The 26518-nt window shown below is 49.8% G+C and overlaps 2 protein-coding genes across 2 annotated transcripts; both read right to left on the bottom strand.

The window, feature by feature from the left end:
* Positions 1-75: 75 nt before the first annotated feature.
* On the bottom strand, positions 76-6425 carry opn6b (opsin 6, group member b). Its single transcript, XM_028974459.1, has 6 exons — positions 6146-6425; positions 5846-6051; positions 4926-5025; positions 4548-4652; positions 4201-4424; positions 76-1029 (listed from the first exon to the last, which is right to left on the bottom strand). The coding sequence occupies exons 1-6, from the start codon at positions 6237-6239 to the stop codon at positions 520-522; spliced, it is 1239 nt and encodes a 412-aa protein (XP_028830292.1). The 5' UTR covers positions 6240-6425; the 3' UTR covers positions 76-519.
* Positions 6426-7500: 1075 nt separating this feature from the next.
* scfd1 (sec1 family domain containing 1) lies at positions 7501-26254 on the bottom strand. The gene is made up of 25 exons (XM_028974446.1): positions 26179-26254; positions 25147-25217; positions 24951-25039; positions 24119-24209; positions 23884-24006; positions 23724-23811; positions 23561-23650; positions 22987-23042; positions 22661-22746; positions 22256-22355; positions 21237-21376; positions 21028-21118; positions 20800-20873; positions 20129-20210; positions 19665-19761; positions 11897-11967; positions 11020-11099; positions 10787-10849; positions 10644-10719; positions 10206-10259; positions 8744-8796; positions 8233-8266; positions 7941-8006; positions 7781-7849; positions 7501-7695 (listed from the first exon to the last, which is right to left on the bottom strand). The coding sequence occupies exons 1-25, from the start codon at positions 26207-26209 to the stop codon at positions 7672-7674; spliced, it is 1899 nt and encodes a 632-aa protein (XP_028830279.1). The 5' UTR covers positions 26210-26254; the 3' UTR covers positions 7501-7671.
* Between the last annotated feature and the right edge of the window lie 264 nt (positions 26255-26518).

The raw sequence follows: 26518 nt of genomic DNA, 5'->3' as shown, positions 1-26518 counted from the left end.
TTGGAAGATGACCTGGTGTCAAGAAGGGCAGCAAAGAAGCCACTTCTCTCCAGGAAAAACGTCAAGGACAGACTGATATTCTGCTGGAAGTACAGGGACTGGACTGCTGAGGACTGGAGAAAAGTCATTTTCTGTGATGAAGCCCCTTTTCTGATTGTTTGGGGCATCTGGAAAAATGATTGTCCGGAGAAGAAAAGATGACGCCCCCATCAGTCCTGTCTGATTCGGCCCAGACGTTGATTGACAGCATGCCACGGGGAATATTGCAGAGGTCTTGAAAAAAACTGCACTGTGAACACTGCAATTATGAAATAAATATTGACTCTATACAAATTATTTGATATAATTGTCAATTGAAACTTGAAATTATTCTTCAACACACCATTGAAACAACTGACTAGAAACAAAAATACTGAAACAGCAAACTTTGTGAAAACCAGGATTTTTGTCATTCCACGACTGTATCATATCAAAAACACCCCATGTCCAGGGTAAATAAGACCCCGGGGTAATCAGTCTTTACAGTCGACCAGAATCACTGGGTCTCCTCATGAAGATGCGTGAGGCAGGGGTTTGTTTCCCTACCAGAGGGCTACGTGGACAGTCTGTCTGCTCTGGAGCCTCCTCTTCCCCTTCAGGTCCCCCTTCGAGGTGCTCACGGTCACTCTGGCTGGCATCAATACTGTCAATCTGTCCCATCTCCACACCTGAGTCCATGTTGCCTGGGAGGTCTCCTGCCTCTTTGAAAGCCTCCAGGTTCAGCTGCACCGCATTTGGACACAGAGGAGGGGTGGGTGTGTTCCGAGCTGGGGGTCTCCGCAGGCAGCGGAAAAGGTCCCTCAGGTCGTTCCTGAACTTGGAGCTCAGTCCGATATAAATCAGGGGGTTGTAGAAACTAGCCGACTTGGCGAACAGACTGGCAAGAATGCCATTCAGAGGGGGCACTTGGTAGCCAAAAGCAGACCACATGGAGATGACGGCATAGGGAGACCAGGCCAGCAGGAACGCTGCACACAGGAGTAGGGACACCTGAGGAGACACACCAACCAAATTCATCAGTGACTTCAAAGGCAAGAAAGAATCACAAACCGCCACGGTTTTGACAAACTTCATATGACAAAATTACACACAAGGTCCGAGGTGGGATTCGAACTCACAACCTTGGAGGTGTGAGGTGACGTCCCTAACCGCCACACCCCTAAACCTAATATGACAAAATTTCACACAAGGTCCGAGGTGGGATTCGAGCTCACAACTCCCATGACAAAAACTCACGACGTCCCTAACCGCCACACCCCTAAACCTAATATGACAAAATTTCACACAAGGTCCGAGGTGGGATTCGAACTCACAACCTTGGAGGTGTGAGGTGACGTCCCTAACCGCCACACCCCTAAACCTAATATGACAAAAGTACACACAAGGTCCGAGGTGGGATTCGAACTCACAACCTTGGAGGTGTGAGGTGACGTCCCTAACCGCCACACCCCTAAACCTAATATGACAAAATTTCACACAAGGTCCGAGGTGGGATTCGAACTCACAACTCCCATGACAAAAACTCACGACGTCCCTAACCGTCACACCCCTAAACCTAATATGACAAAATTACACACAAGGTCCGAGGTGATATTCGAACTCACAACCTTGGAGGTGTGAGGTGACGTCCCTAACCGCCACACCCCTAAACCTAATATGACAAAATTTCACACAAGGTCCGAGGTGGGATTCGAACTCACAACCTTGGAGGTGTGAGGTGACGTCCCTAACCGCCACACCCCTAAACCTAATATGACAAAATTGCACACAAGGTCCGAGGTGGGATTCGAACTCACAACCTTGGAGGTGTGAGGTGACGTCCCTAACCGCCACACCCCTAAACCTAATATGACAAAAGTACACACAAGGTCCGAGGTGGGATTCGAACTCACAACCTTGGAGGTGTGAGGTGACGTCCCTAACCGCCACACCCCTAAACCTAATATGACAAAAGTACACACAAGGTCCGAGGTGGGATTCGAACTCACAACCTTGGAGGTGTGAGGTGACGTCCCTAACCGCCACACCCCTAAACCTAATATGACAAAATTTCACACAAGGTCCGAGGTGGGATTCGAACTCACAACTCCCATGACAAAAACTCACGACGTCCCTAACCGTCACACCCCTAAACCTAATATGACAAAATTACACACAAGGTCCGAGGTGATATTCGAACTCACAACCTTGGAGGTGTGAGGTGACGTCCCTAACCGCCACACCCCTAAACCTAATATGACAAAATTTCACACAAGGTCCGAGGTGGGATTCGAACTCACAACCTTGGAGGTGTGAGGTGACGTCCCTAACCGCCACACCCCTAAACCTAATATGACAAAATTGCACACAAGGTCCGAGGTGGGATTCGAACTCACAACCTTGGAGGTGTGAGGTGACGTCCCTAACCGCCACACCCCTAAACCTAATATGACAAAAGTACACACAAGGTCCGAGGTGGGATTCGAACTCACAACCTTGGAGGTGTGAGGTGACGTCCCTAACCGCCACACCCCTAAACCTAATATGACAAAAGTACACACAAGGTCCGAGGTGGGATTCGAACTCACAACCTTGGAGGTGTGAGGTGACGTCCCTAACCGCCACACCCCTAAACCTAATATGACAAAATTTCACACAAGGTCCGAGGTGGGATTCGAACTCACAACCTTGGAGGTGTGAGGTGACGTCCCTAACCGCCACACCCCTAAACCTAATATGACAAAATTACACACAAGGTCCGAGGTGGGATTCGAACTCACAACCTTGGAGGTGTGAGGTGACGTCCCTAAACTTCATATGACTCAAGGTAACAAGGTAGCCATGCTAACGGAGGATGAAAGCTTATGAAAATGTGTAAGTGGTCCATGAATATTTTTATTATCTTTAGGCCCAAAGTAGATGATTAATAACCCGACTTTAGTCAATATGATGAAAAACTGTGTTCTGGGAAAAGAAACCATCATTTTGAGGTTGAGCAGACGTGACTAATTCTAAATGTCTTGGCTCAATCTTGACTGAACTCGGTCCAAAAAGCTGTGTGAGAACCAGCAGGTCCAGGTCTCCGAGCAGAAGTAGACATGAAATAATTACATAATGTCAAGCAAAGACAATAATACTTTTGGCAGCGGCACAGGCAGGACAGGCAAGCAAAACAAACGTTTTTGGAGCGAATCTAACCGAAGACTTGGTCTCGGGTTACAGAGCGCTCTGGGGACACAGCTGGTGACGGTGTGAGAGCAGGGGCACCAACTCTCCTAATAAACCTCGTCCTTTCAAAATATGCCGTGGGTCACTCACTAGGCCATACTGCGCTGTGAGCTTTTGGACAGAAGACTACAACCGCCGGTCCAAGTGGGAGAGCACGTCCCGGTGAAGACGTCTCACATACGTCTCAGTATCTTCTGCTGCTTCGCTTGCAGTAGTGCGGACGAAGAGGTTAAAGAGGAGGGACTGCCACCACTCCCCAGTACCCACTGTGTACCCTTAAAATAAACTCCTTTCACCTCATGGAGGTCAACCCCACATGGAGGTCAACAGGTCTCACAACAGGGATCCACTCTATCCACCATAAACGGCCATCCTGGGGAGGTGGTGGCCTGGCGGTTAAGGAACTGGACCATCTGTCTGTCGACTACCTGATCAATATGATTAATCATTTTTGCTTAAAAACTGCAGCTTAATGAAAAGAGCGGCGTTGAGGATGGAGGTTGAGAATTTGGTGTTTATTCTGCTTTCTTAGCACAAAATGACATTTTTTCATGCCGAGAGTCATGAACCTGCTGATTATTGGCCCTGTTGGCTTTCCGTAGAGGGGGGGGGGGGGGGTAAATTCATGAGGGCTTTTTAAAAATGAAATACAAGCTAGTTTTAAGAAACACATTTAATATTATTCCTCCGTTAGTGGCGCCCCCTGGCTGGCTGGATGGTACGCTGCCGCTGCCTCCTGTGCGTTCGGTAATAAAACAGCAGACGGGATGGAACGGGGGTGTTCGTTTCGACTGTTGTTATTTTGGGGGTGACATCCCTCCTCTTCCCCCCTACAACACCAACCCGGTCTGTTTTGTCAGATTGAATTAGGCTTGTTTCCTGTTAAAATTCCAGCGTGGCTCCTGTTATGGGAAATGTGAGCAGACCATGTGAAGCGTGAAGGAACCTACAGACCTGCGTGATGCTGCGCTCGATCTTCCTCTGCCGCTCGCTGACCTCGCCGCCGCGGCTGCTCTTGTGGCTGGCGTTGACGGCGCGCATGATGGACACGTAGGTGAAGACGATGACGGAGATGGGGATGAAGAAGTTGAAGAAGAAGATGGTGATGACGTACAGCCGGTAGGCCACCGAGTATCTGGCCTGCGCCCAGTCGATTTCGCAGGTGCCGTACTTACGGCCTGTGACATTAAACACAGTTTATGGGGGTTTTAATGTGACGTGGCCCCTGCTTTTATAATAAATTCTGGGAAACTACAGGCTTGGAGACCAAGAAGATCTGGAGATGAGGGAAAGTTGGGTACCTCTGTAACTGCCCCAGCCCACAAGTGGCGCTCCCGACCAGAAGAGGCACCAGGACCACACAGCTGCGATGGCCACGCCGACGCTGCGCCTGGTGACGTGGTGGCCTGAAGAGGTGGAGAAACCCCGTCACACACTGGAAGAAGCAGCGTGGCCTGTGTGGCCCTCACAGCTGTTCTGAGATCAGTCTTTATAAAGCGCTGCCATAATCACATAGCGATGATGTGGGCGAAGCGCCACCCCGTGAGCCCCCCTCCCCGAACACCTGCTGTAATAGGGCCCAGGTTGGCATGGCCCAGGTTGGCAGGGCCCAGGTTGGCACGGCCCAGGTCGGCACGGCCCAGGTCGGCACGGCCCAGGTCGGCACGGCGTGGACATACCGTGGTGAGGCTGGCATCCTTTGATGTAGCGGACCACACTGATGGCTGTCAGCGTGTTGATGCTGATGAGGCCGAAGAGCAGGATTAAGAAGCCGTCCACCTGCCACACACAGCAACAGACCCGGTTTCAGATTAAGACGACCGTGGACAAGCGTGTCAACACCAGCCAGGAGAAGGACACACATTCTTCTCCAGAAGAATGCAGGCCAGTTACGAGCAGAACATCACAGGTACACAGGGTGGTAGTAGCCTAGCGGGTAACACACTCGCCTATGAACCAGAGGACCCGGGTTCGAATCCCACTTACTACCATCGTGTCCCTGAGCAGCTGTCCCTGTAACTACTGACTGTAAGTCGCTCTGGATAAGGGCGTCTGGTAAATGCTGTAAATGTAAATGTACATTCAGGCAACGTGTAAAACGCGGCCGAGTTCACCACCGTTTTCTGGAGCACGGAGCTGGGATGGGGGTGTTGGTGATGGCCTTCGTGGGGACACCACAACACACCTTCAGAGGCCAAGTGGAGCCCACGTCTTGACTGGACGGGGCCGTTTCGGGGATCTCCTCAAGATCGGGCATAACGTTAAGACTGATTTGAGTGTTTTGGTGAGTAAAAAGATTTTTGTTCTTTATTCTGAGTTCCTTCTATGTGGAACCTGGAATAGTTCTGAAGGCCTCTTCACCTTCAGCTCTATTACGTGCCTCGTGCCAAGTAAAAATAACTTATGTAAAACTACGAATACATAAACAGAACGAACCAAAACTGGAAATCTCCAGTCGTCCAGGCGATGCCAGGTTAACATCTTGGAGCCAAACGCAGCACTGAAGCACTTTCATCGCCTGCCAACTATTCTCCTTCTGCTCAGCTACTGAATAGAAAATGAAGCGTTCAGCTTGCACGCTCTCTTCTGTGGTGTTTACCTTGCAGGTCCAGAAGGTTTTCATAAGATAGCCATCATCCCTGAACACATTGAAGACCTCCAAGATGCCCCGCGAGTATCCAAAAATGGCGATTCCGGCGTCGGACACGGCGAGGTTGAGCGTGAGGAAGTCCTGGGGCTCCAGAGAGTGCCTCTGTTTGGTCAGGAGCAAGATCACAACCCCATTGCCGAGCCACGAGAGCCACCCTGCGAAGAAAAAGAGCAGGAAACGCGGCGTTCCTTTACACGTACGGTGCTACGAAGAGACACTTCTGACAAATGGAAGTGGATTCATCGTTACCAAGCAACAACAGATAGACGCCGATGGCAACTTCGCCCTCGCCGGACACGTGATACACGGACACGTTCGACCTCAGGTCAACTTGGGGATCCATCCTCAGATTGTAGTATGTTAAAAGTTCAAGTTGAGACCCTATGGGGACATCCTAGCCAGCACCGGTGCAGAGCAAGCTTTCTTCTGTCCAGAAGGCTCCTCTTGTCTCCTGGCACAGCGGCGGTGGAGCTCCGTCTGCTCTGTGATCTTCTACGGCCACAGCAGCGAGACGGCGCTCACACACACTAGTCCTAAATCTGGGCGTTAAGGTAACTGGATCACGGATGCTGATTCGTGGCCATAACATCTCCTAATCCTGTTTATCCTGGAGGTCAAAGGTCCGGGAGTCTGAGGTCAGCTCAGTCAGGACTTCATCCTTCTCTGAGCCTTAACACCTCGCCTCCAAACACAGGAAGACACCGTAAGCCCTGGAACAGACAGTCTAGTTCACCCTAAACCATCAGGCTGTAAACAGCATTTCCATACTAGTTCACTGTGGACGACCCAGGAACTTCACCTCCACCGGCTCCCAGTAGCTGCACGCATCAGGTTCTAAATACTGATGCTGGCCTACAAAGCCAAACATGGAGCTGCACCATCCTACCTCACAGCCCTTATTACACCTCGCACTGCACCTGGTATACTCCGAGCCTCCAGTACTGCTCGCCTGGTCCCTCCATCTCTGAAGGTAAAAGGAAGACGCTCATCTAGACTCTTCTCCGTCTCGGCCCCTCGGTGGTGGAATGAACTTCCAGCTCAGTCACTGAGCACCTTCACACGGCAGCTCAAGACCTTCCTCTTTAGAGAAGATTTAGATGAACTTGTAACCTTCTTCTTGTCTGACTTCTGTATATAAACTAGAACAGAGTGAATAAAAGATTGTATTCATAGTTGGGGGTCCTAGTGACCCAGAACTGACCCCTTCATCCATGGTGACATGGAAGCACGTTGTAAGTCGCTCTGGATACGGCCGTCTGGTTAATACCGTAAATGTGAATGTGCATGGCCATTTCATCAGAGGTGGTTTTGATGAATTGGTTTGTTGAGAACCTTCAGGACTGCAGCTACGTCCATCATAAGCAGCTGCAGGAGTTGATCATTAACACGAGGGAAGGAAAAGTTCAACATCGGAACGATTTAGAGAAGTAAAGAGTGTGAAAAGCCTCATATAAAATCTACCCGTTTACTACATAAACTTGCGTTACTTTTCAGTCGTTGGTTATCTTCTACAATATATAAAAACGACGTGTCTTCCTTCTCCAAACACGTCGTGAGAATGATTCCACTCTGTATTTACACACATAATGAGTCCAACAAGGCACTTTTGCATTAAACTGTTGAAATTTTATTGTTGTGAGTTAGTAGCAGGTTGAATAAGACAAACATGAAAGTAAACATTATAAAACATGGAATATCAGAGACGAAACGTCCGGTGATGCTCTGCGTTGTTGGTGCGTTAAGGGGAAGAAGTTCATCTGGTCTTCATCTTCCTCTCACTTCTGCCCAAGCTGGGAGAGCTGCGAAGAGCAAAAAAACGAGACATGAGACTTCAGGGCGATCACCTCGGACCCCGACATTTCTGGCGAGGCGTCCTGTACCCACCTGTTTAATGAACTGCGAGGCGTTAAACAGCTCGCTGCAGCCGTACAGGATGCGCTTCCCCTGTCTGGACTGTGTAGACACACACACACACACACACAGAGAGTTACCTCCGCTCTGTACACAACGTCCCGGGCGGATGTGAGGTGCTGTACGAACGTACCTTGGCGTAGTCCACAAGGTTCTGATATTCTATGTAATTCCCTCCACCAACAACAAACACGATGGCCTGAGACAGAAGAGAAGAACATCAAGCGCGAGATCAAGCGCGACGTTCCGCCAATCCCACATCAGTCAGAAGGCCGTAATCCAGATTTAACCGCACGCTGCGAGCGGAGGGTCGTCGCCGTGGAGACGCAGATTAGTGAGGTTAACGCCTCCTGCTGTTTCCCCGCATCTCACACACACACACACACACACACACACACACACACACAGGACAACAGCGCACTCACCTCCTGAAACGGGTTCTTGTTCCTTGGAATGGAACTGCGTTACACAGACAGAGGAGCTGTTATTCATTCTGAGCTCTGTGCGTGCGTGAGTGTGCGTGCGTGCGTGTATTTGTGCATGAGTGCGTGTATTTGTGTGAATGTGTGTGTTTGTGTGCGTATTTGTGTGTGTGTTCATGCGTGCATATTTGTGTATGTGTGTGCGTATTTGAGTGTGCGTGTGTATTTGTGCGTGCGTGAGGGAGTGTGTACTTGTGCGTGTGTATTTGTATATGTGTATTTGCGTGTGCGTGAGTGTGTATTTAAGCGTGTGTATTTGTTTTTGTTTTTTTGTGTGGAGTTTTTCCCTGTGTGCAGAAGGGTCAAGTGTGTTGGGATGTCAACTGTAGGGCCTGTCAAAGCCCATTGAGACGTACTGTATGTGATTATGGGCTAAATAAGAAATAAATGTTGTTATTGTTTTTGTGAGTGTGTATTTGTGCGCGAGTGTATTTGTCCCCCACAGACGTCCTACCTCTCGCTGCCTCGCAACATCTTTGGATCGAAGTATCTGTAGTCGTCCGTTTCCTGCGGAACAACATGGAGTGAAGTGGCTGCTGGTGAAGAGCAGAGTTCTGATCCCACAGACAACCAACTGTGGACGTCCAACCAGACGTTCACACGGAAATAAGTTCTCAAATCAGAAACCCTGATGATCGAACTGCACGTGGACCTGAGATGAGTGGGACCGACCGAAAGTGAGATGCTCTGCTGAAGGTTTCTTACTGAGGAACAAAATTCTCATTTCAGCACAGTGAGAAGCCGAGATGGTGAATTACTCATCAAAGTTTCAGAAATTATTTTACAACTTTTAAAGGTCCCCTGACCTGGAAATGTGAGATTATTTAACATTAATATGAGTTCCCAGCAGAGAGCGGCAGCTCAGACGGTCGGGTCTGGAATTTGTCCCCTTATGACGTCATAAGGGGACAGGTTACCGCCCATTTCTCCTGCTTTTCCTGCCCCGCCCCTAAAACATGACCTCCACCCACCGTCATGGCTTCCAAACATGTGAAGCGTCGCAGCGGCTCGGTGTTTGCATGTAAAACAGTCACGCGGGACTCTGAAGAACCGGCGGGTTCGTTTTATTTTCCCGGGAAAAACGCCGACACGACTTCCTGTCTGGACTCCTCTGGGTTCTGAGTGAATGACTGGGGGGACAGAACGTCCCTCCTCTCGCTCCCTGTTCTCCCTGCAGCTCGGGCCGACGCTGGAAAGTGGCCAAATGCTCCGGATTTTTCCACTATCGGCTTTCTGCTGCTCGGCGGGGCGGGGCGGGGCCACGGCGGCCCATTGTACCCACGCTCCCCGGCTCTACCTGTGTGGCAGAGGCGGCGATTCGGGGCCCGGTGGACAACGGCCGCTTTGTTCTGGTAACTCCAGTAGCTGAGAAAACAACGAGGCGGAGGAGACAGACGTCCACACAAGAGGACGCGTTCAGACACACGAGATAAAAGTAGAACCGAGCCGAGGACAGCAGAGGAAGGGAGTGCATGTTGATGTTGGGCACGAGGGCAGCCAAACCCGGCAGGCGGACAGCAGGGACAGCGCTGGCACAGACCCGGCACCAGACGTCCAGAATAAGCCTCCTCCTCCTCAGACAAGGGACACTGATGGGACCCATCAGAGCAGAGCTGCACCTTCTCCTGGCAGGATGGAGCCCATATGGGCTCCTAGGAGGTCCAGCCATACCTGGTGCTTTTAGCAGCAGCCTGAAGGACTGATGCGGGTGGACGGGACGCGTGTCCCGAACGCTTTAATATGGACCTAATTCCAATAGCTCTGACCTTTTAACGTTGCTGCACGATGGACCCGGTCGGTTCTGAAGGACAGGGACCATTATAGGGAGCATTAATTCTAACAGGATGTGGGTGTGGAGTCTGGGAGGCGATGAAATATCAGTGGAAAAATACGCAATGCGAGAGAGAGAGACTCACCGGATTGGACTTCATGTCCATGAGGTTGTCCAGGATTCGAGTGACAGGCAGATTCTGAAGAAGACAAGAGCCACAATGAACACGCTGGTTCCATGCTGAAAACGTACTTGGTTTTAACCGTAAATACGTGTTTAAAAAGGTGGTGGTAGCCTAGCGGGTAACACACTCTCCTGTGAACCAGGAGACCCGGGTTCAAACCCCACTTACTACCATCATGTCCCTGAGCAGGACACTTAACCCTGAGTGTCTCCAGGGGGGGACTGTCCCTGTAACTACTGACTGTAAGTCGCTCTGTATAAGGACGTCTGGTAAACGCTGTAAATGTAAACCGGCGTTGTATAGCAGGGAGGGTCACTAATGGCAACGTGCGCTGGTCTCGGTCGAGGACATTCGGCACGGTGACGTTCCTGTCTATCTCCGGTTCCGTTCTGCACTCACATGCTGCTTGAGCACCAGGTTCTTCACGCCCTCCATCACGAACTGAGAACCCGTGTTCATCACGCGCGAGAACAGCCTGCCGGGGAGACAGAGCGAGTGAGAAGTGTCCAGACAGGGGGACGAGGGACGCCGAGGATCAGTACCCCATAGGCTTCACGCCGCTGTTGCCGTAGTTTGCCGGTGTGGCCGCCATCTTAGTGAATGCTCTGCAGGAGGGAAACACAAATCCACACACGTATTAACCTTCATGTCGAATTACGTATGTACGGTTCTGAAATCTGTTCGGTAAAATAAATGACTGTAATCATGTTAATCACGTTTTTATTCCTTTCAATAATTAATATGGTAGTAACGTCGTGGTCACATACGAACTCACTTCCACTGCCTGATGTAGTTGAGAGGTGAAAGGTCGCAGCCTGTGTCCTGCAGGGCCCTCTTGTACTGCTCCAGGTCCCCCTGCAGGGGCAACAGGCGCCAAATCAGGACCGATCATTTCATGTTTTAACGTATGAAAAGAGCCCCTACGAGGTTGTCCGGTGGAAACATACCGACTTTATAAAAATTATTACATATACGGCGTACATTTCATAACGTAATTATTCAGAAAGGATTCAAAATGTGTGCATGTTCAGAGAACCCTGTCTTTTCTTACGGAACCAGTGTATGTTCCCCACACGTCCCCTTCTCACCCAGGGGGTGGGGGAACCCACTTTATTGGACTTCAGCATCAAAGGCCTCTGAAATATGCTCAGCGCGACTCTTCGGCGAACAATGAGGCTTTTGACTGCTGTGGGCGGAGCCGTTAAAGAGACGTGACTGTTTGGACACTGTGCAGGGGACTATAAATGTCCTGATCCCTGGAGGGTCGGTGAAAACTGATGCTAAGCGCCGGTAAACCGTGCGTTTATTCATATCTCGTCCCGTCACTGTTCTCTCCACTGCAAAACAAGCTGCACTTTCACATGATTTCTTACCGACAGTCACAACTGGCAACGTATTAATAATGAACTTTTACCCAGAGCACCATACAGTCAGTAGCAACAGGGACAGTCCCCCCTGGAGACACTCAGGGTTAACTGTCCTGCTCAGGGACACGATGGACTTTGTGGTCATGAAAATACGCGAACACGAACTCACACAACACGGCTTCTACTGGACAACCCCAAACTAAAGAAAAGGGGACCAAGTGGGGACCCGGTGTACGTACGAGGACCCCTGCGTCTGTGCTACAGACGTTAAGACCCCCGCTTTACCTCTGAAGGGGGAACCTGTGCTGTAATGTAGAATATCAAGAAGAGCCTCATCTTGTCTTCTGGGGTCCCAGCTGAGGGGGAGAAAAAAAAAATATATTTATATCAAACATTCTAGCAAACAACGTGCGTTCATGTCCAATAACGTTGACTTCACGGGGACAACGATTCTGCTGGATTAGATGTGGGGCTTCGGGAGAGAGACCTCAGGTAGCAGCGGGTCTCTGATCTCGGGGTGCAGGAAGGTGGCGGGGGGACGCCTCTAAAAGGCCACAGTGTTCCCCTGCTGCTCATCTTGTCCCTCCGTTGTCCCGGCGCCGCTGGCAGCCCCCTCCAGGTCGCGGCGCCGGTTCCTTCGCGGGACAGGATGAGGCGGAAGCCTCAACTCCTCCAGGGCGGCGGAACAATGAACAAGCACGGCTTTTCATGATAAGCGTGGGGCTGGAAGACATTACGCCGAACCGCGGTAAACTCACGTCTGAACTCACCAATCACGTCCCTCCGGCCCGAGATTCATCTCGGAGATCAGCTGTTTTCCAGCGAACTGCAGAACACCGTGAGCCATGCGGCGTGATGCGTTTACACACCCCTAACGTAAAGTTACCACCCTAAAAACACCACATATGTACTTCTCATCCGCAGAATACCGTGAGCCATGCGGCGTGATGCATATAACACACCCCTAACGTACCGTTACCGTCCTATAAACTCCACGTATGCACTTCTCACCCGCAGAATACCGTGAGCCATGCGGCGTGATGCGTAAAACACACCCCTAACGTACCGTTACCTTCCTATAAACTCCACGTATGTACTTCTCACCTGCAGAATACCATGAGCCATGCGGCGTGATGCGTTTACACACACCCCTAACGTACCGTTACCGTCCTATAAACTCCACGTATGCACTTCTCACCCGCAGAATACCGTGAGCCATGCGGCGTGATGTATATAACACACCCCTAACGTACCGTTACCGTCCTATAAACTCCACGTATGCACTTCTCACCCGCAGAATACCATGAGCCATGCGGCGTGATGTGTTTACACACCCCTAACGTACCGTTACCGTCCTATAAACTCCACGTATGTACTTCTCACCCGCAGAATACCGTGAGCCATGCGGCGTGATGCGTTTACACACCCCTAACGTACCGTTAACGTCCTATAAACTCCACATATGCACTTCTCACCCGCAGAATACCGTGAGCCATGCGGCGTGATGCGTTTACACACCCCTAACGTACCGTTACCGTCCTATAAACTACACGTATGCACTTCTCACCCGCAGAATACCGTGAGCCATGCGGCGTGATGCGTTTACACACCCCTAACGTACCGTTAACGTCCTATAAACTCCACGTATGCACTTCTCACCCGCAGAATACCGTGAGCCATGCGGCGTGATGCGTTTACACACCCCTAACGTACCGTTACCGTCCTATAAACTCCACGTATGTACTTCTCACCCGCAGAATACCGTGAGCCATGCGGCGTGATGCATACAACACACCCCTAACGTACCGTTACCGTCCTATAAACTCCACGTATGCACTTCTCACCCGCAGAATACCGTGAGCCATGCGGCGTGATGCGTTTACACACCCCTAACGTAAAGTTACCACCCTAAAAACACCACATATGTACTTCTCATCCGCAGAATACCGTGAGCCATGCGGCGTGATGCGTAAAACACACCCCTAACGTACCGTTACCTTCCTATAAACTCCACGTATGTACTTCTCACCTGCAGAATACCATGAGCCATGCGGCGTGATGCGTTTACACACACCCCTAACGTACCGTTACCGTCCTATAAACTCCACGTATGCACTTCTCACCCGCAGAATACCGTGAGCCATGCGGCGTGATGTATATAACACACCCCTAACGTACCGTTACCGTCCTATAAACTCCACGTATGCACTTCTCACCCGCAGAATACCATGAGCCATGCGGCGTGATGTGTTTACACACCCCTAACGTACCGTTACCGTCCTATAAACTCCACGTATGTACTTCTCACCCGCAGAATACCGTGAGCCATGCGGCGTGATGCGTTTACACACCCCTAACGTACCGTTAACGTCCTATAAACTCCACATATGCACTTCTCACCCGCAGAATACCGTGAGCCATGCGGCGTGATGCGTTTACACACCCCTAACGTACCGTTACCGTCCTATAAACTACACGTATGCACTTCTCACCCGCAGAATACCGTGAGCCATGCGGCGTGATGCGTTTACACACCCCTAACGTACCGTTAACGTCCTATAAACTCCACGTATGCACTTCTCACCCGCAGAATACCGTGAGCCATGCGGCGTGATGCGTTTACACACCCCTAACGTACCGTTACCGTCCTATAAACTCCACGTATGTACTTCTCACCCGCAGAATACCGTGAGCCATGCGGCGTGATGCATACAACACACCCCTAACGTACCGTTACCGTCCTATAAACTCCACGTATGCACTTCTCACCCGCAGAATACCGTGAGCCATGCGGCGTGATGCGTTTACACACCCCTAACGTAAAGTTACCACCCTAAAAACACCACATATGTACTTCTCATCCGCAGAATACCGTGAGCCATGCGGCGTGATGCATATAACACACCCCTAACGTACCGTTACCGTCCTATAAACTCCACGTATGCACTTCTCACCCGCAGAATACCGTGAGCCATGCGGCGTGATGCGTTTACACACCCCTAACGTAAAGTTACCACCCTAAAAACACCACATATGTACTTCTCATCCGCAGAATACCGTGAGCCATGCGGCGTGATGCATATAACACACCCCTAACGTACCGTTACCGTCCTATAAACTCCACATATGCACTTCTCACCCGCAGAATACCGTGAGCCATGCGGCGTGATGCATATAACACACCCCTAACGTACCGTTACCGTCCTATAAACTACACGTATGTACTTCTCATCCGCAGAATACCGTGAGCCATGCGGCGTGATGCGTATAACACACCCCTAACGTACCGTTACCGTCCTAAAAACACCACATATGCACTTCTCACCCGCAGAATACCGTGAGCCATGCGGCGTGATGCGTTTACACACCCCTAACGTACCGTTACCGTCCTAAAAACACCACATATGCACTTCTCACCCGCAGAATACCGTGAGCCATGCGGCGTGATGCATATAACACACCCCTAACGTACCGTTACCGTCCTATAAACTACACGTATGTACTTCTCATCCGCAGAATACCGTGAGCCATGCGGCGTGATGCATATAACACACCCCTAACGTACCGTTACCGTCCTAAAAACACCACATATGCACTTCTCACCCGCAGAATACCGTGAGCCATGCGGCGTGATGCATATAACACACCCCTAACGTACCGTTACCGTCCTATAAACTCCACATATGCACTTCTCACCCGCAGAATACCGTGAGCCATGCGGCGTGATGCATATAACACACCCCTAACGTACCGTTACCGTCCTAAAAACACCACATATGCACTTCTCACCCGCAGAATACCGTGAGCCATGCGGCGTGATGCATATAACACACCCCTAACGTACCGTTACCGTCCTATAAACTACACGTATGTACTTCTCATCCGCAGAATACCGTGAGCCATGCGGCGTGATGCGTATAACACACCCCTAACGTACCGTTACCGTCCTAAAAACACCACATATGCACTTCTCACCCGCAGAATACCGTGAGCCATGCGGCGTGATGCATATAACACACCCCTAACGTACCGTTACCGCCCTAAAAACACCACATATGCACTTCTCACCCGCAGAATACCGTGAGCCATGCGCCGTGATGCGTAAAACACACCCCTAACGTACCGTTACAGTCCTATAAACTCCACATATGCACTTCTCACCCGCAGAATACCGTGAGCCATGCAGCGTGATGCGTATAACACACCCCTAACGTACCGTTACAGTCCTATAAACTCCACATATGCACTTCTCACCCGCAGAATACCGTGAGCCATGCGGCGTGATGCATATAACACACCCCTAACGTACCGTTACCGTCCTATAAACTCCACATATGCACTTCTCACCCGCAGAATACCGTGAGCCATGCGGCGTGATGCATATAACACACCCCTAACGTACCGTTACCGTCCTATAAACTCCACATATGCACTTCTCACCCGCAGAATACCGTGAGCCATGCGGCGTGATGCGTATAACACACCCCTAACGTACCGTTACAGTCCTATAAACTCCACATATGCACTTCTCACCCGCAGAATACCGTGAGCCATGCGGCGTGATGCGTATAACACACCCCTAACGTACCGTTACCGTCCTAAAAACACCACATATGCACTTCTCACCCGCAGAATACCGTGAGCCATGCGGCGTGATGCGTTTACACACCCCTAACGTACCGTTACCTTCCTATAATCTCCACATATGCACTTCTCACCCGCAGAATACCGTGAGCCATGCGGCGTGATGCATATAACACACCCCTAACGTACCGTTACCGTCCTATAAACTCCACATATGCACTTCTCACCCGCAGAATACCGTGAGCCATGCAGCGTGATGCGTAAAACACACCCCTAACGTACCGTTACCGTCCTATAAACTCCACATATGCACTTCTCACTCGCAGAATACCGTGAGCCATGCGGCGTGATGCGTATAACACACCCCTAACGTACCGTTACCGTCCTATAAACTCCACATATGCACTTCTCACCCGCAGAATACCGTGAGCCATGCGGCGTGATGCGTATACACACCCCTAACGTACCGTTACAGTCCTATAAACTCCAAATATGCACTTCTCACCCGCAGAATACCGTGAGCCATGCGGCGTGATGCGTATAACACACCCCTAACGTACCGTTACCGTCCTAAAAACACCACATATGCACTTCTCACCCGCAGAATACCGTGAGCCATGCAGCGTGATGCGTAAAACACACCCCTAACGTACCGTTACCGTCCTATAAACTCCACATATGCACTTCTCACCCGCAGAATACCGTGAGCCATGCAGCGTGATGCGTAAAACACACCCCTAACGTACCGTTACCGTCCTATAAACTCCACATATGCACTTCTCACCCGCAGAATACCGTGAGCCATGCGGCGTGATGCGTATAACACACCCCTAACGTACCGTTACCGTCCTAAAAACACCACATATGCACTTCTCACCCGCAGAATACCGTGGGCCATGCGGCGTGATGCATATAACACACCCCTAACGTACCGTTACCGTCCTAAAAAACTCCACGTATTTACTTCTCACCCGCAGAATACCGTGAGCCATGCGGCGTGATGCATATAACACACCCCTAACGTACCGTTACAGTCCTATAAACTCCACATATGCACTTCTCACCCGCAGAATACCGTGAGCCATGCGGCGTGATGCGTTTACACACCCCTAACGTACCGTTACCGTCCTATAAACTCCACATATGCACTTCTCACCCGCAGAATACCGTGAGCCATGCGGTGTGATGCGTATAACACACCCCTAACGTACCGTTACAGTCCTATAAACTCCACATATGCACTTCTCACCCGCAGAATACCGTGAGCCATGCGGCGTGATGCGTATAACACACCCCTAACGTACCGTTACCGTCCTAAAAACACCACATATGCACTTCTCACCCGCAGAATACCGTGGGCCATGCGGCGTGATGCATATAACACACCCCTAACGTACCGTTACCGCCCTAAAAACACCACATATGCACTCTTCTGCCAGATCTTTTTGTTTTTATACCTACATGCTATTTTTCATAATGCTGGCGGCCTGTAATAAAACGCGAAACCCTCAGTCCATCAGATCGGTGGACGTGACTTCTGAAATATCTGCTGAGTGTTTTGTGTTCCATTTTTTCCAGGAAGGACACCGCGGTGGTGGCCGGCGGCTTCCATGCTGCACTTTATATGTGTTATACGGTACACAGTGAAAAAAAAAACAACGTTTCTCCGGAACCTGGTGCTGCACAGAACATTTAGACAGTTAGACAAAGCTACATACTGACAAAGTCCACGTGTGCGACACAGACACGAACAACGAGAAAGACAGCGCTAAACTAGTGAAATGTATAATGTGCAAAAGTAAAATAGTGCAAATATTCCTGTGCAAAGTCGAATAATATTACAGACAGATAATATTATTCAATATAACAGAGGTAGTGTGAGTGTGTGCGAGTGTATGTGTGTGTGTGTGTGTGTGTGTGTGTGTGTGAGAGAGAGTCAGTCCAGTGTGGAAAGTCCCTGAGTGTTCAGGTGTCTGATGTCCTGTAGGATGAAGCTGTTCCAGAGTCTGGCAGTGAGGGCCCGGATGCTTCGGTACCTTTTCCCAGATGGTAGGAGGGTGAAGGGTGCATGTGAGGGGTGTGTAGAGTCCTTCACAATGCTGGTGGCTTTCCTGGTGCAGGGTGGGTGGTAAATGTCCGTTATAGAGGGAAGAGAGACTCGGATGATCTTCTCAGCTGTCCTCACTATCTTGTAGGATCTTACGGTTGAGAATGCTCTCAATGGTCCCTCTATAGAAGGTGAAGAGGATGGGTGCTGGGAGATGGGCTATTAGGGATGGGAGATTAGGGGCAGTGGTGGCCCCATAATCAGAAGGTTGCTGGTTCGAATCCCAAGCCGCCAAGGTGCCACTGAGGTCCCCTTGATGAAGTCTTGTTCCCACACACTGCTCCCCAGGGTGCCCACTGCTCACCAAGGGTGACTGTTAAATACAGAGGACACGTTTCACCGTGTCACCGTGTGCTGTGCTGCAGTGTTTCACAATCACTTGACTTTCACTTCCCCCATCCTTCACAGTAGGTAGAGACGCCACTGGGTTTTCTTGACTGTTCAACTGGTGTTATTCCAGGAGAGGTTCTCCTCTAGATGAACATTGAGGAACTTTGTGTTCCTGATGAACTCCACACAAGATCCGTTGATGTTCAGTGGAGAGTGGTCCCTCTGTTGTCTTCTGAAGTCAACAATCATCACCTTCATTTTGTCCACGTTCAGAAACTCATGGTTTTTGCTGATGAGACCCACCACGGTCGTGCCATCGGTGAAGTTAATGTGGTTGGAGCTGTGCATCGCTTTACAGTCATGGGTCAACATTGGACTGAGCACTCCAGTGCTCCAGTGGAGGTCTCTCAGTCAGGAAATCCAAGATCCAGTTGCAGAGGGAGGTGATCAGGCCCAGCAGGTTCAGCTTTGTGAACAGGTGCTGAGGAACGATGGTGTTGAATGCTGAACTAAAGTCTATGAACAGCATTCGTGTGTACGTGTCCTTATTGTCCAAGTGGGTGGTGATGGCTTCGTCCGTGGAGAGGTTCAGACGATAGGCGAATTGCAGTGGGTCCAGGGTGGAGGGCAGCAGGGACTTCATATGATTCATGACCAGCCTCTCGAAGCACCTCATCATGATGGGTGTAAGTGCAACGTGACAGTAGTCATTGAGACACGACACTGAAGACTTCTTCAGCACGGGCACGATGGTGGTGCCCCTGAGACACGTTGGAATAACCGTGGTGCTCAGTGAGATGTTGAAGATGTTGGCTGGTCTGAATTAGTCAATTAATGTGGAAATAATCGAGAATCTAAAAGACTTTCACCCGAGTTCTGGGTGAAAGTCATGAGGGATACGTGGTGACCTAGTGGTGGTTTGGATCCAGCAGGTAAGGAAGTGGATCCGTAACTGATCCCCTTGATGACTGTACCGTGTGCTGTGCTGCAGTGTTTCACAATGACAATCACTTCTGCATTCTGCCTACTCACCGTCGGGGTCACTGATGATGTCCAGCAGGGACTTGTCCAGCGTAGATTTACTCATCAGCTTCTCCTCGTACTCAAAGTACACGTCAAGTTTACGGCTCTGTGGGTAAGAGCAGCCATATGACAATTTTAAGTCGAAGAACCTTTGACTGAACGAAAATCATGCTTGTGGCTTGTCAAAAAGAGGACAATATATATTCTCTACATGCAATATGGCAGACACGTGTCTACATGACTTTCAGTAAGACATTAATCCACAGTACGGTTGGATAGTGGTGAAAAGCGGCACTGCAGCACAAATCCCGGAATAGATTCTTCCTCCTAAAATAAAGGCTTGAAAAGCGAGCGGCATGAGAATTAGAGAGTTGCTCATATCGTCTCTGCCCTGAACAGGTGGCTCAGAGCGTCCAGGAAATGAAGCGCAGGACCCGCCCAGCGTGAGGGCAGTGTGGGCAGGGCGCGTTTACCTTTATGTGGTCCAGGACAGCGGTGGCCACGTTGGTGTGGAGGTCGATCAGCCTCTTCTTCTCCAGCAGCTCTGGGAGCGAACTGAGGAAAGAGAACAAGGTCCACTTCTTGCCACAGGAACACGATCGGGAGGGTACGGTGGAAGTTTCCTGTTTTAGCCGAAGCAGGACCAGGATTGTGGGTATCGTCATGACATCCATACATGATCCTGTATATTTTGAAAACCGCCGATTTAATCATTTTGAGGAGATTCCGGGTGGTCTGACTAGATAGTATTTCCTCAACAGGCCCGAGGTAAAGTTTCCCGCCGTGGGCAGATGCATGGATTTAGAAAGTCGCATGAATAAACACGAGCTGCTTCCAGAGAGTTCCGCTCTGGGAAACCTGCTGGGATGCAGACGCTGCGCCTCCGTTCAGAATATCGGCATCATAATTCAGCATAAATAGCCACCGAGTAGAATCCGAAAATAATTCACGTCGTCGGCTGGCGCTATACAGCGGATCCGCTTGACATCTGGACTTGTGTGAAAGCCCAACTCGTATCGCCTAAATGAATCGATTTTGGATATGTAGGATGAACCTGATGGCATATTTTGGACAAATAATTTATTTTCAAAATCAAATAATCCAGAAGTGTCTTCATTTCCATTCTTATTCCAACTGGGATTACCTGACTGCGGATGTCAGTTTGGCCGTGTTGTCAGACAACATGCTGATGGCCCCCTCGTCCTCGCCCTCCAGACCCTGCAGCAGAAATGTAATAAAGCACCATTCATCTGCTTCAACACATTTAACACCTCGTTTCAAACGAAGGACTATTGGCAAAATGATTAATTAATCATTTTCAGGGTTATTAAACTAAATTGAAATATATGTGATCATAAATGACAGGCCTCACCATGATGCTCTTGAGCCGTTTGACCTCCTCCTCCTGGTTGCGGTACGTGTCCAGCTCCTCCTGCACAGCCTCCGCCACCTCGGGGAACGGGCTACAGGAACAAATCAGTAATAAATCATACCAGAACCTTCCACTTTTAAAATCTACTGTAAACAAGCATTTTATTCTGTATTTCTCTCTCTCTCACACACACACACACACACACACACCTGCCCTTGTGTTTTTGCCAGAACTTGTCTGCGGCCGTCAGGTCATATTTCTTCTTGTTCTTCTTTTTGGGTCGCGCCCCTGCAGGCGACGCCTCTGAGCCGACAGTCTCCTCGATACTCACCCTGTTCAGGTGGAAATCCTGAGACACACACACACACACACACACACACTCTCTCTATAATATCAATTCAAAAAGCAGATATTCCAAATATATGAAGCGGTGGTTACGACTCTGAATGGAATATGGCTGTTAAAGTGAATGATGAGCGCCACTACACTACATCCACCATGAGTTCACACAGAGCCCAGGAGACCACGTTTACATTACATTTACATGAACGCCTGACACCGTACCCTGCAAAAACATTCACATGCGCCCACAGCCTCATGGCGGAAACCTCCAAACGTCAGTCAAACCAGAACAGGGTCTTCTGGACTCAAACACACATCTGTCAGCGGCTTTCAGCACGCCACCGATGCCGTTTACCCCATAATCCACGAGATAAGTGTCACGTTCCATAGACTTCAAATACCGAACCAGCAAACTGACATTTTATGTAAATTAATGACCACGAAGCCCGAGGAGAACGTCTCCGTGCGTTATTTCCAAACTAGTTTCTTTTTGGCTCCTGATGTTTAAAGAAACGATTTGTTTAAATATTTATTACCCTGTGTGTGTGTGTGTGTGTGTTAGTGTGTGTGTGAGAGAGAGAGAAAGAAGCAGCATGACTGCATGAGCTGCAGCATGAAAGCAGCAGCTGACTATCAAACAGAAATCATTTTATAATATTATCTAATATTTGCTTATTCTGCCTTATTATCTTGCCTTATTAAAGTCTGCTGTATGGCTTGAGTGTTCTTGTCGGTCAGAAAGGAACCTAGAATAATTATTACTGATAATAACACGCAGCGTGACTCCGACATGCCAAGTTGAAGTCTGTTTACACGATTTCCAGTAGAACAGGTTAGAGCCCACCGTGCAGGAGTAAAAATTCTCCTCCACATAACCCTCCCTCACCAGGACATCGTGTATCAGCGCCTGATAGGTCCACGTGTGGTGGAGGGGCGTGGCCAGGTCCAGATTACGGTCCACCAGGACAAACAGCGGCCTCTGGAAACTGAGAGGAGCAGAGAAGAGGAGAAAAACGGTCCAAAACAGGGGAGGAGGAAGAAGAAAGATGAAGAACCGAGTGGGAAAACAAAGAATGATTGATTAGTGCATGATCCCTTCCCACAGTGCACTGCAGGCAGCCTCCCCATCCTGCTGCGGCAGAATTACATTTATATCAGTCCCGTATCACACACACTTACACACACACACACACACACACACCACCACACACACATACACGTGCAGTACGCTCCGTCATTCATGCTATGGGAAAGAAAATGCACGTTACATGCGGCAGAGTGTGTGTGTTACCTGAACTGCCCCGTTCCCATGCTGTCTCCCGTAAACAGGCTGTTTCTGGCGTCTCTCAGATTCTCTCGCAGCTTCTTGTCCAGTTTCTGAGGGAGGGGGGTTAGAAGGGGACGAGGTCCCGGCATGAACCAGGGGAAGAAGAAGAAAGCCTGACTTGTCTGTGTTGTATGAATGTCGGGATCAATTACATTCTGGCTGCTGGTAGGCAGTGCATTCAGCTCCATGTAAAGATTTAGGAAGGGAACCCGTGTGTGTGTAAGTGTGTGTGTGGTGTGAGAAGGATCTGAATAAACCCCCCAACACACACATGATAAAGAGCGTCTCACCCCAGCTACCATCTCCGCTGCGTTTCCACGTGGACATCGAATAATGGGCACGGCTCCTGCAAAGCACACACACACATTTCGCACAAAATTCCCCGAGCCCGGGTCGTTTTCAGACAAACATTTCATTTTCACACAAGAACCGAGCCAAAACCTTCAGAAAATGAAGTGCGCGCAACAGGGACAACCGGGACATCCGGGACAGATCTGCGGAGTAGACGGCTGCTGAACGGGATGGAAACGCTGACCTCCGGTGGTCACTTGCTCTCCAACAACCGATCATTTCCATTATTTACCATCACCAGGCATGTAACAATGCACAGTCAATCAGCTACAGATCAATATTAATAAGTCAAGATTAAAAACCAATCACAATAATGATCTGCTCTTGCATGTTAGGAGGGTTTCTTATCCGTCTGGTTTTAATTCGCATCTCTGTTCTCTGTGAGATCGTTTCCTTTTAATTCTCTGTTCAGCACTTTGGTCCTTAATGCACGGTGGTTTATTAATAAAGTGCCTCATTAATAAAGCTAATTAATAAACGGTCGAGATCTGGTGAAAAATCCAGGTTCCTCACCTAGTGTCACAAAGAAACAGAAGAGGCTGTCCACTATGGTGACCATGATGGCCTCCATGTCTGTGTCCATGATGTCGGGCTTGTTAATGGCTGCAGGAGAAGGCGAGTTAGAATTTGCAGGACGGCCGTCGGACAGAGTGAAGAGCCAGAGCCTCCAACTCACCATGATAAGAGATGTGCTCTTTATTCTGGTTGCACAGGATGAACATGTCGTCCTCAAGCGTGATGAAGTTCAAGTACTGGTCAAACACCTGTGGAAGTGCGGATTCGTTAGAAAAACCTCATTCCGTCCGAGGGACACGCCGGCCTTCAGCCCGACTGACCTTGGTGACCTGGGTGACCGCGTTCGCGGCCAGCGCTGAGCTGGCGATGTCCTCCAGTTTGCTCCTGGAGATGGCGGAGATGAAGTTCAGGTAGTAGCTCTCATAAAGCTGATTCCGCAGGTCCTGTGGAATGAAGTCGGAACTTCTCAAGACCATCACAGTTTATCCCCATATTGAGCTTCCCCGTCATCCCAGGTTTAGATGTTCTAACTGCGTGGTGACACGTTGACTTTACCTGGCATATCCTGTCTATGTTCTCCTCCGTGGGCATGACAAAATAAATGGCAGGAACATCTGGGATGGGGTCCCGGTCCGAATGGAGCAGCCTACGGAATTACACATGGAAAAGGAGAGAGGCGGACTGAGGTTCAACATCCTTTCTTTTTAAAGGTCCCCTATTATGAATTTGCTTTTATATCGATCTGATTGGTCCCCTAAGTCCGTGTCTGAAATGTCTTTCCGATATTCAGCCTTGGTGCAGAATTTGAATTTCAAAGAACTTTATTTGTCCCCGAGGGCCAAAATAGAAGGTACAGTGGAGCAGCTCACAAATAACACAACATATGACACAATAAAACGTTCCTTGTATTCCACTATGAACAACGATAAATAACTGTACACAACTGGAGCAGTGAGGCGCGTCATTTTAAAAGTGTGTGACGTGATAATGGTTGTTATGGGGGGGGGGACGTCCAGAGTTCAGTAGCCAGTTCAAGACCCAGGTTCAAATCCCGCTTACTACCAGCGACTTACAATCAGTAGTTACAGGGGACAGTCCCCCTGGAGCAACTTAGGGTTAAGTGTCTTGCTCAGGGACACTACTACCACTTCCTTCCTCTGTGTCCTGCATCTGGGGGGGAGCCACTCAAAGGCAGAGTTCAGAGGGTGTGAGGGGTCTCTAATGATCTTGAGTGCCAGCCTGCATGTCCTGCATGTCCGGTGGTCCCCACATACTGCTCCCTGGGCGCCTGTCATGGCTGTTTCACCGTGTGTCACCGTGTGCTGCGCCGTGGTGCGTCACATGCGACAACTAATCCCTTTCGTGGTGAAGCTGGCTGTTCACTCACAGATGCAGCGTGATGCCCATGTCTCTCAGCTCCTTCACCGCCAGCAGGGGAGAGATGATGTCCTGCCCGAACCGGTCGTACACCAACACCTACGGTCAATACGGACACACGTTCAAATCCTGACAACTGGTCAGTACTGCGCGGTGTGCGTCTGTGTGGCGAGTCAGGACACGTCTTCTCAGGGCTCACACGGTACCTTCCACACCGGCTCCGCCGCGCTGTTCTTCGGAGGAGGAGCGTTGAGGTTCAGCATCCGCCTCAAGGCCGCTGCGGAGACACCAGCAGCAACGGATCAGCACACGCATTTACACTCAGTATCGGCCGGGACAGTCCCCCTGGAGACACTCGGGACACCACGGTAGTAAGGGGTTTCACTAAGCCACTAACATTTCTATATTTCCATGTATTTAAATGTCATGTTATTTAAAAAAAAAAAAAAAAGTTAATATTTTACTATGAAAATATGATCAAAATGTTAAAAGCAAAAGAAACCAACACAGTTTGTCAAATAAATGAACAAAGCCAAAATACTGTTTCTACCGCCAGATAAAGCAAATAAAGAATATACTGCGATATAATAAACTATTCATCATTTTAAAATTATTTTTCCAGATACGATAAGAGGTGGAAAATTACTTTTTGGTTTGGAGGAGGGTTATATTAAAATAATCATCATAATAATAATAATCATCATTACATGATTAATAATGCACGATGCTGGAGCTTCTTACATTTAAATTGAATAAAAAGAGAGATTAATCGCGCCGCATTACCTGACGGGACGCCAAGGAAGTCAAATAAAAAGCAGTTGAAGCCACATAGAACATAAAACGTCCAGAAATGAAAAAATCCCTGAACCTGCAGCCAGACTCGCCTCACAATTACCCCCCTGACCGTCTGACGCCCCCATTTATCACAATAACAGACAGCGAATCCTGGCGATCCGGACGAATGTTGTTACCAGGCCACCGCGTCCCGGGAACCGCCAGCCCGACACCACCGCCACCCAGACACCTCCGTCAGCCCGTCCCCGGGAACCGCCAGCCCGACACCACCACCACCCCGTCCCCGCCAGCCCGACACCTCCATCACCGCGTCCCCGGGAACCGCCACCCCGTCCCCGCCACCTCCGTCAGCCCGTCCCCGGGAACCGCCAGCCCGACACCTCCATCACCGCGTCCCCGGGAACCGCCACCCCGTCCCCGGGAGTATTTAGTCCCGCACAGACCTGTCTGCTTCTCCCGGACGGACGCCGCCATCTTTGCTGTTTATGCGGCGGATGACGTGGCAGCGAAAATCCGGACGCGCTTCTTCGCGGCGTCGCCCATTGAGCTCGGCGGCGCCGTGCTGCCCCCTGCTGTCCGCCAGGAGGAGCGACGTCAAACTGCAGCTCCGTAGTTATCTTTTTTCAGTTTTCCTTTATAATTACGTTAACAACGATGCGAATAGATCAACAATATAAATCCATTTGGTACACTGCCAGCAGAGCACATGGGGAACCATGACTTAAAACAGGGACTAAACTAACTTTCACATAAGAAATACATGCATCCACATAGACTTTAAAG

Source organism: Denticeps clupeoides, chromosome 1, assembly GCF_900700375.1.
Source record: "Denticeps clupeoides chromosome 1, fDenClu1.1, whole genome shotgun sequence".
Taxonomy (NCBI): Eukaryota; Metazoa; Chordata; class Actinopteri; order Clupeiformes; family Denticipitidae; genus Denticeps; species Denticeps clupeoides.
The sequence above is the reverse complement of the archived record's forward strand: the minus strand, read 5'-3'. Positions and strand labels throughout refer to the sequence as shown.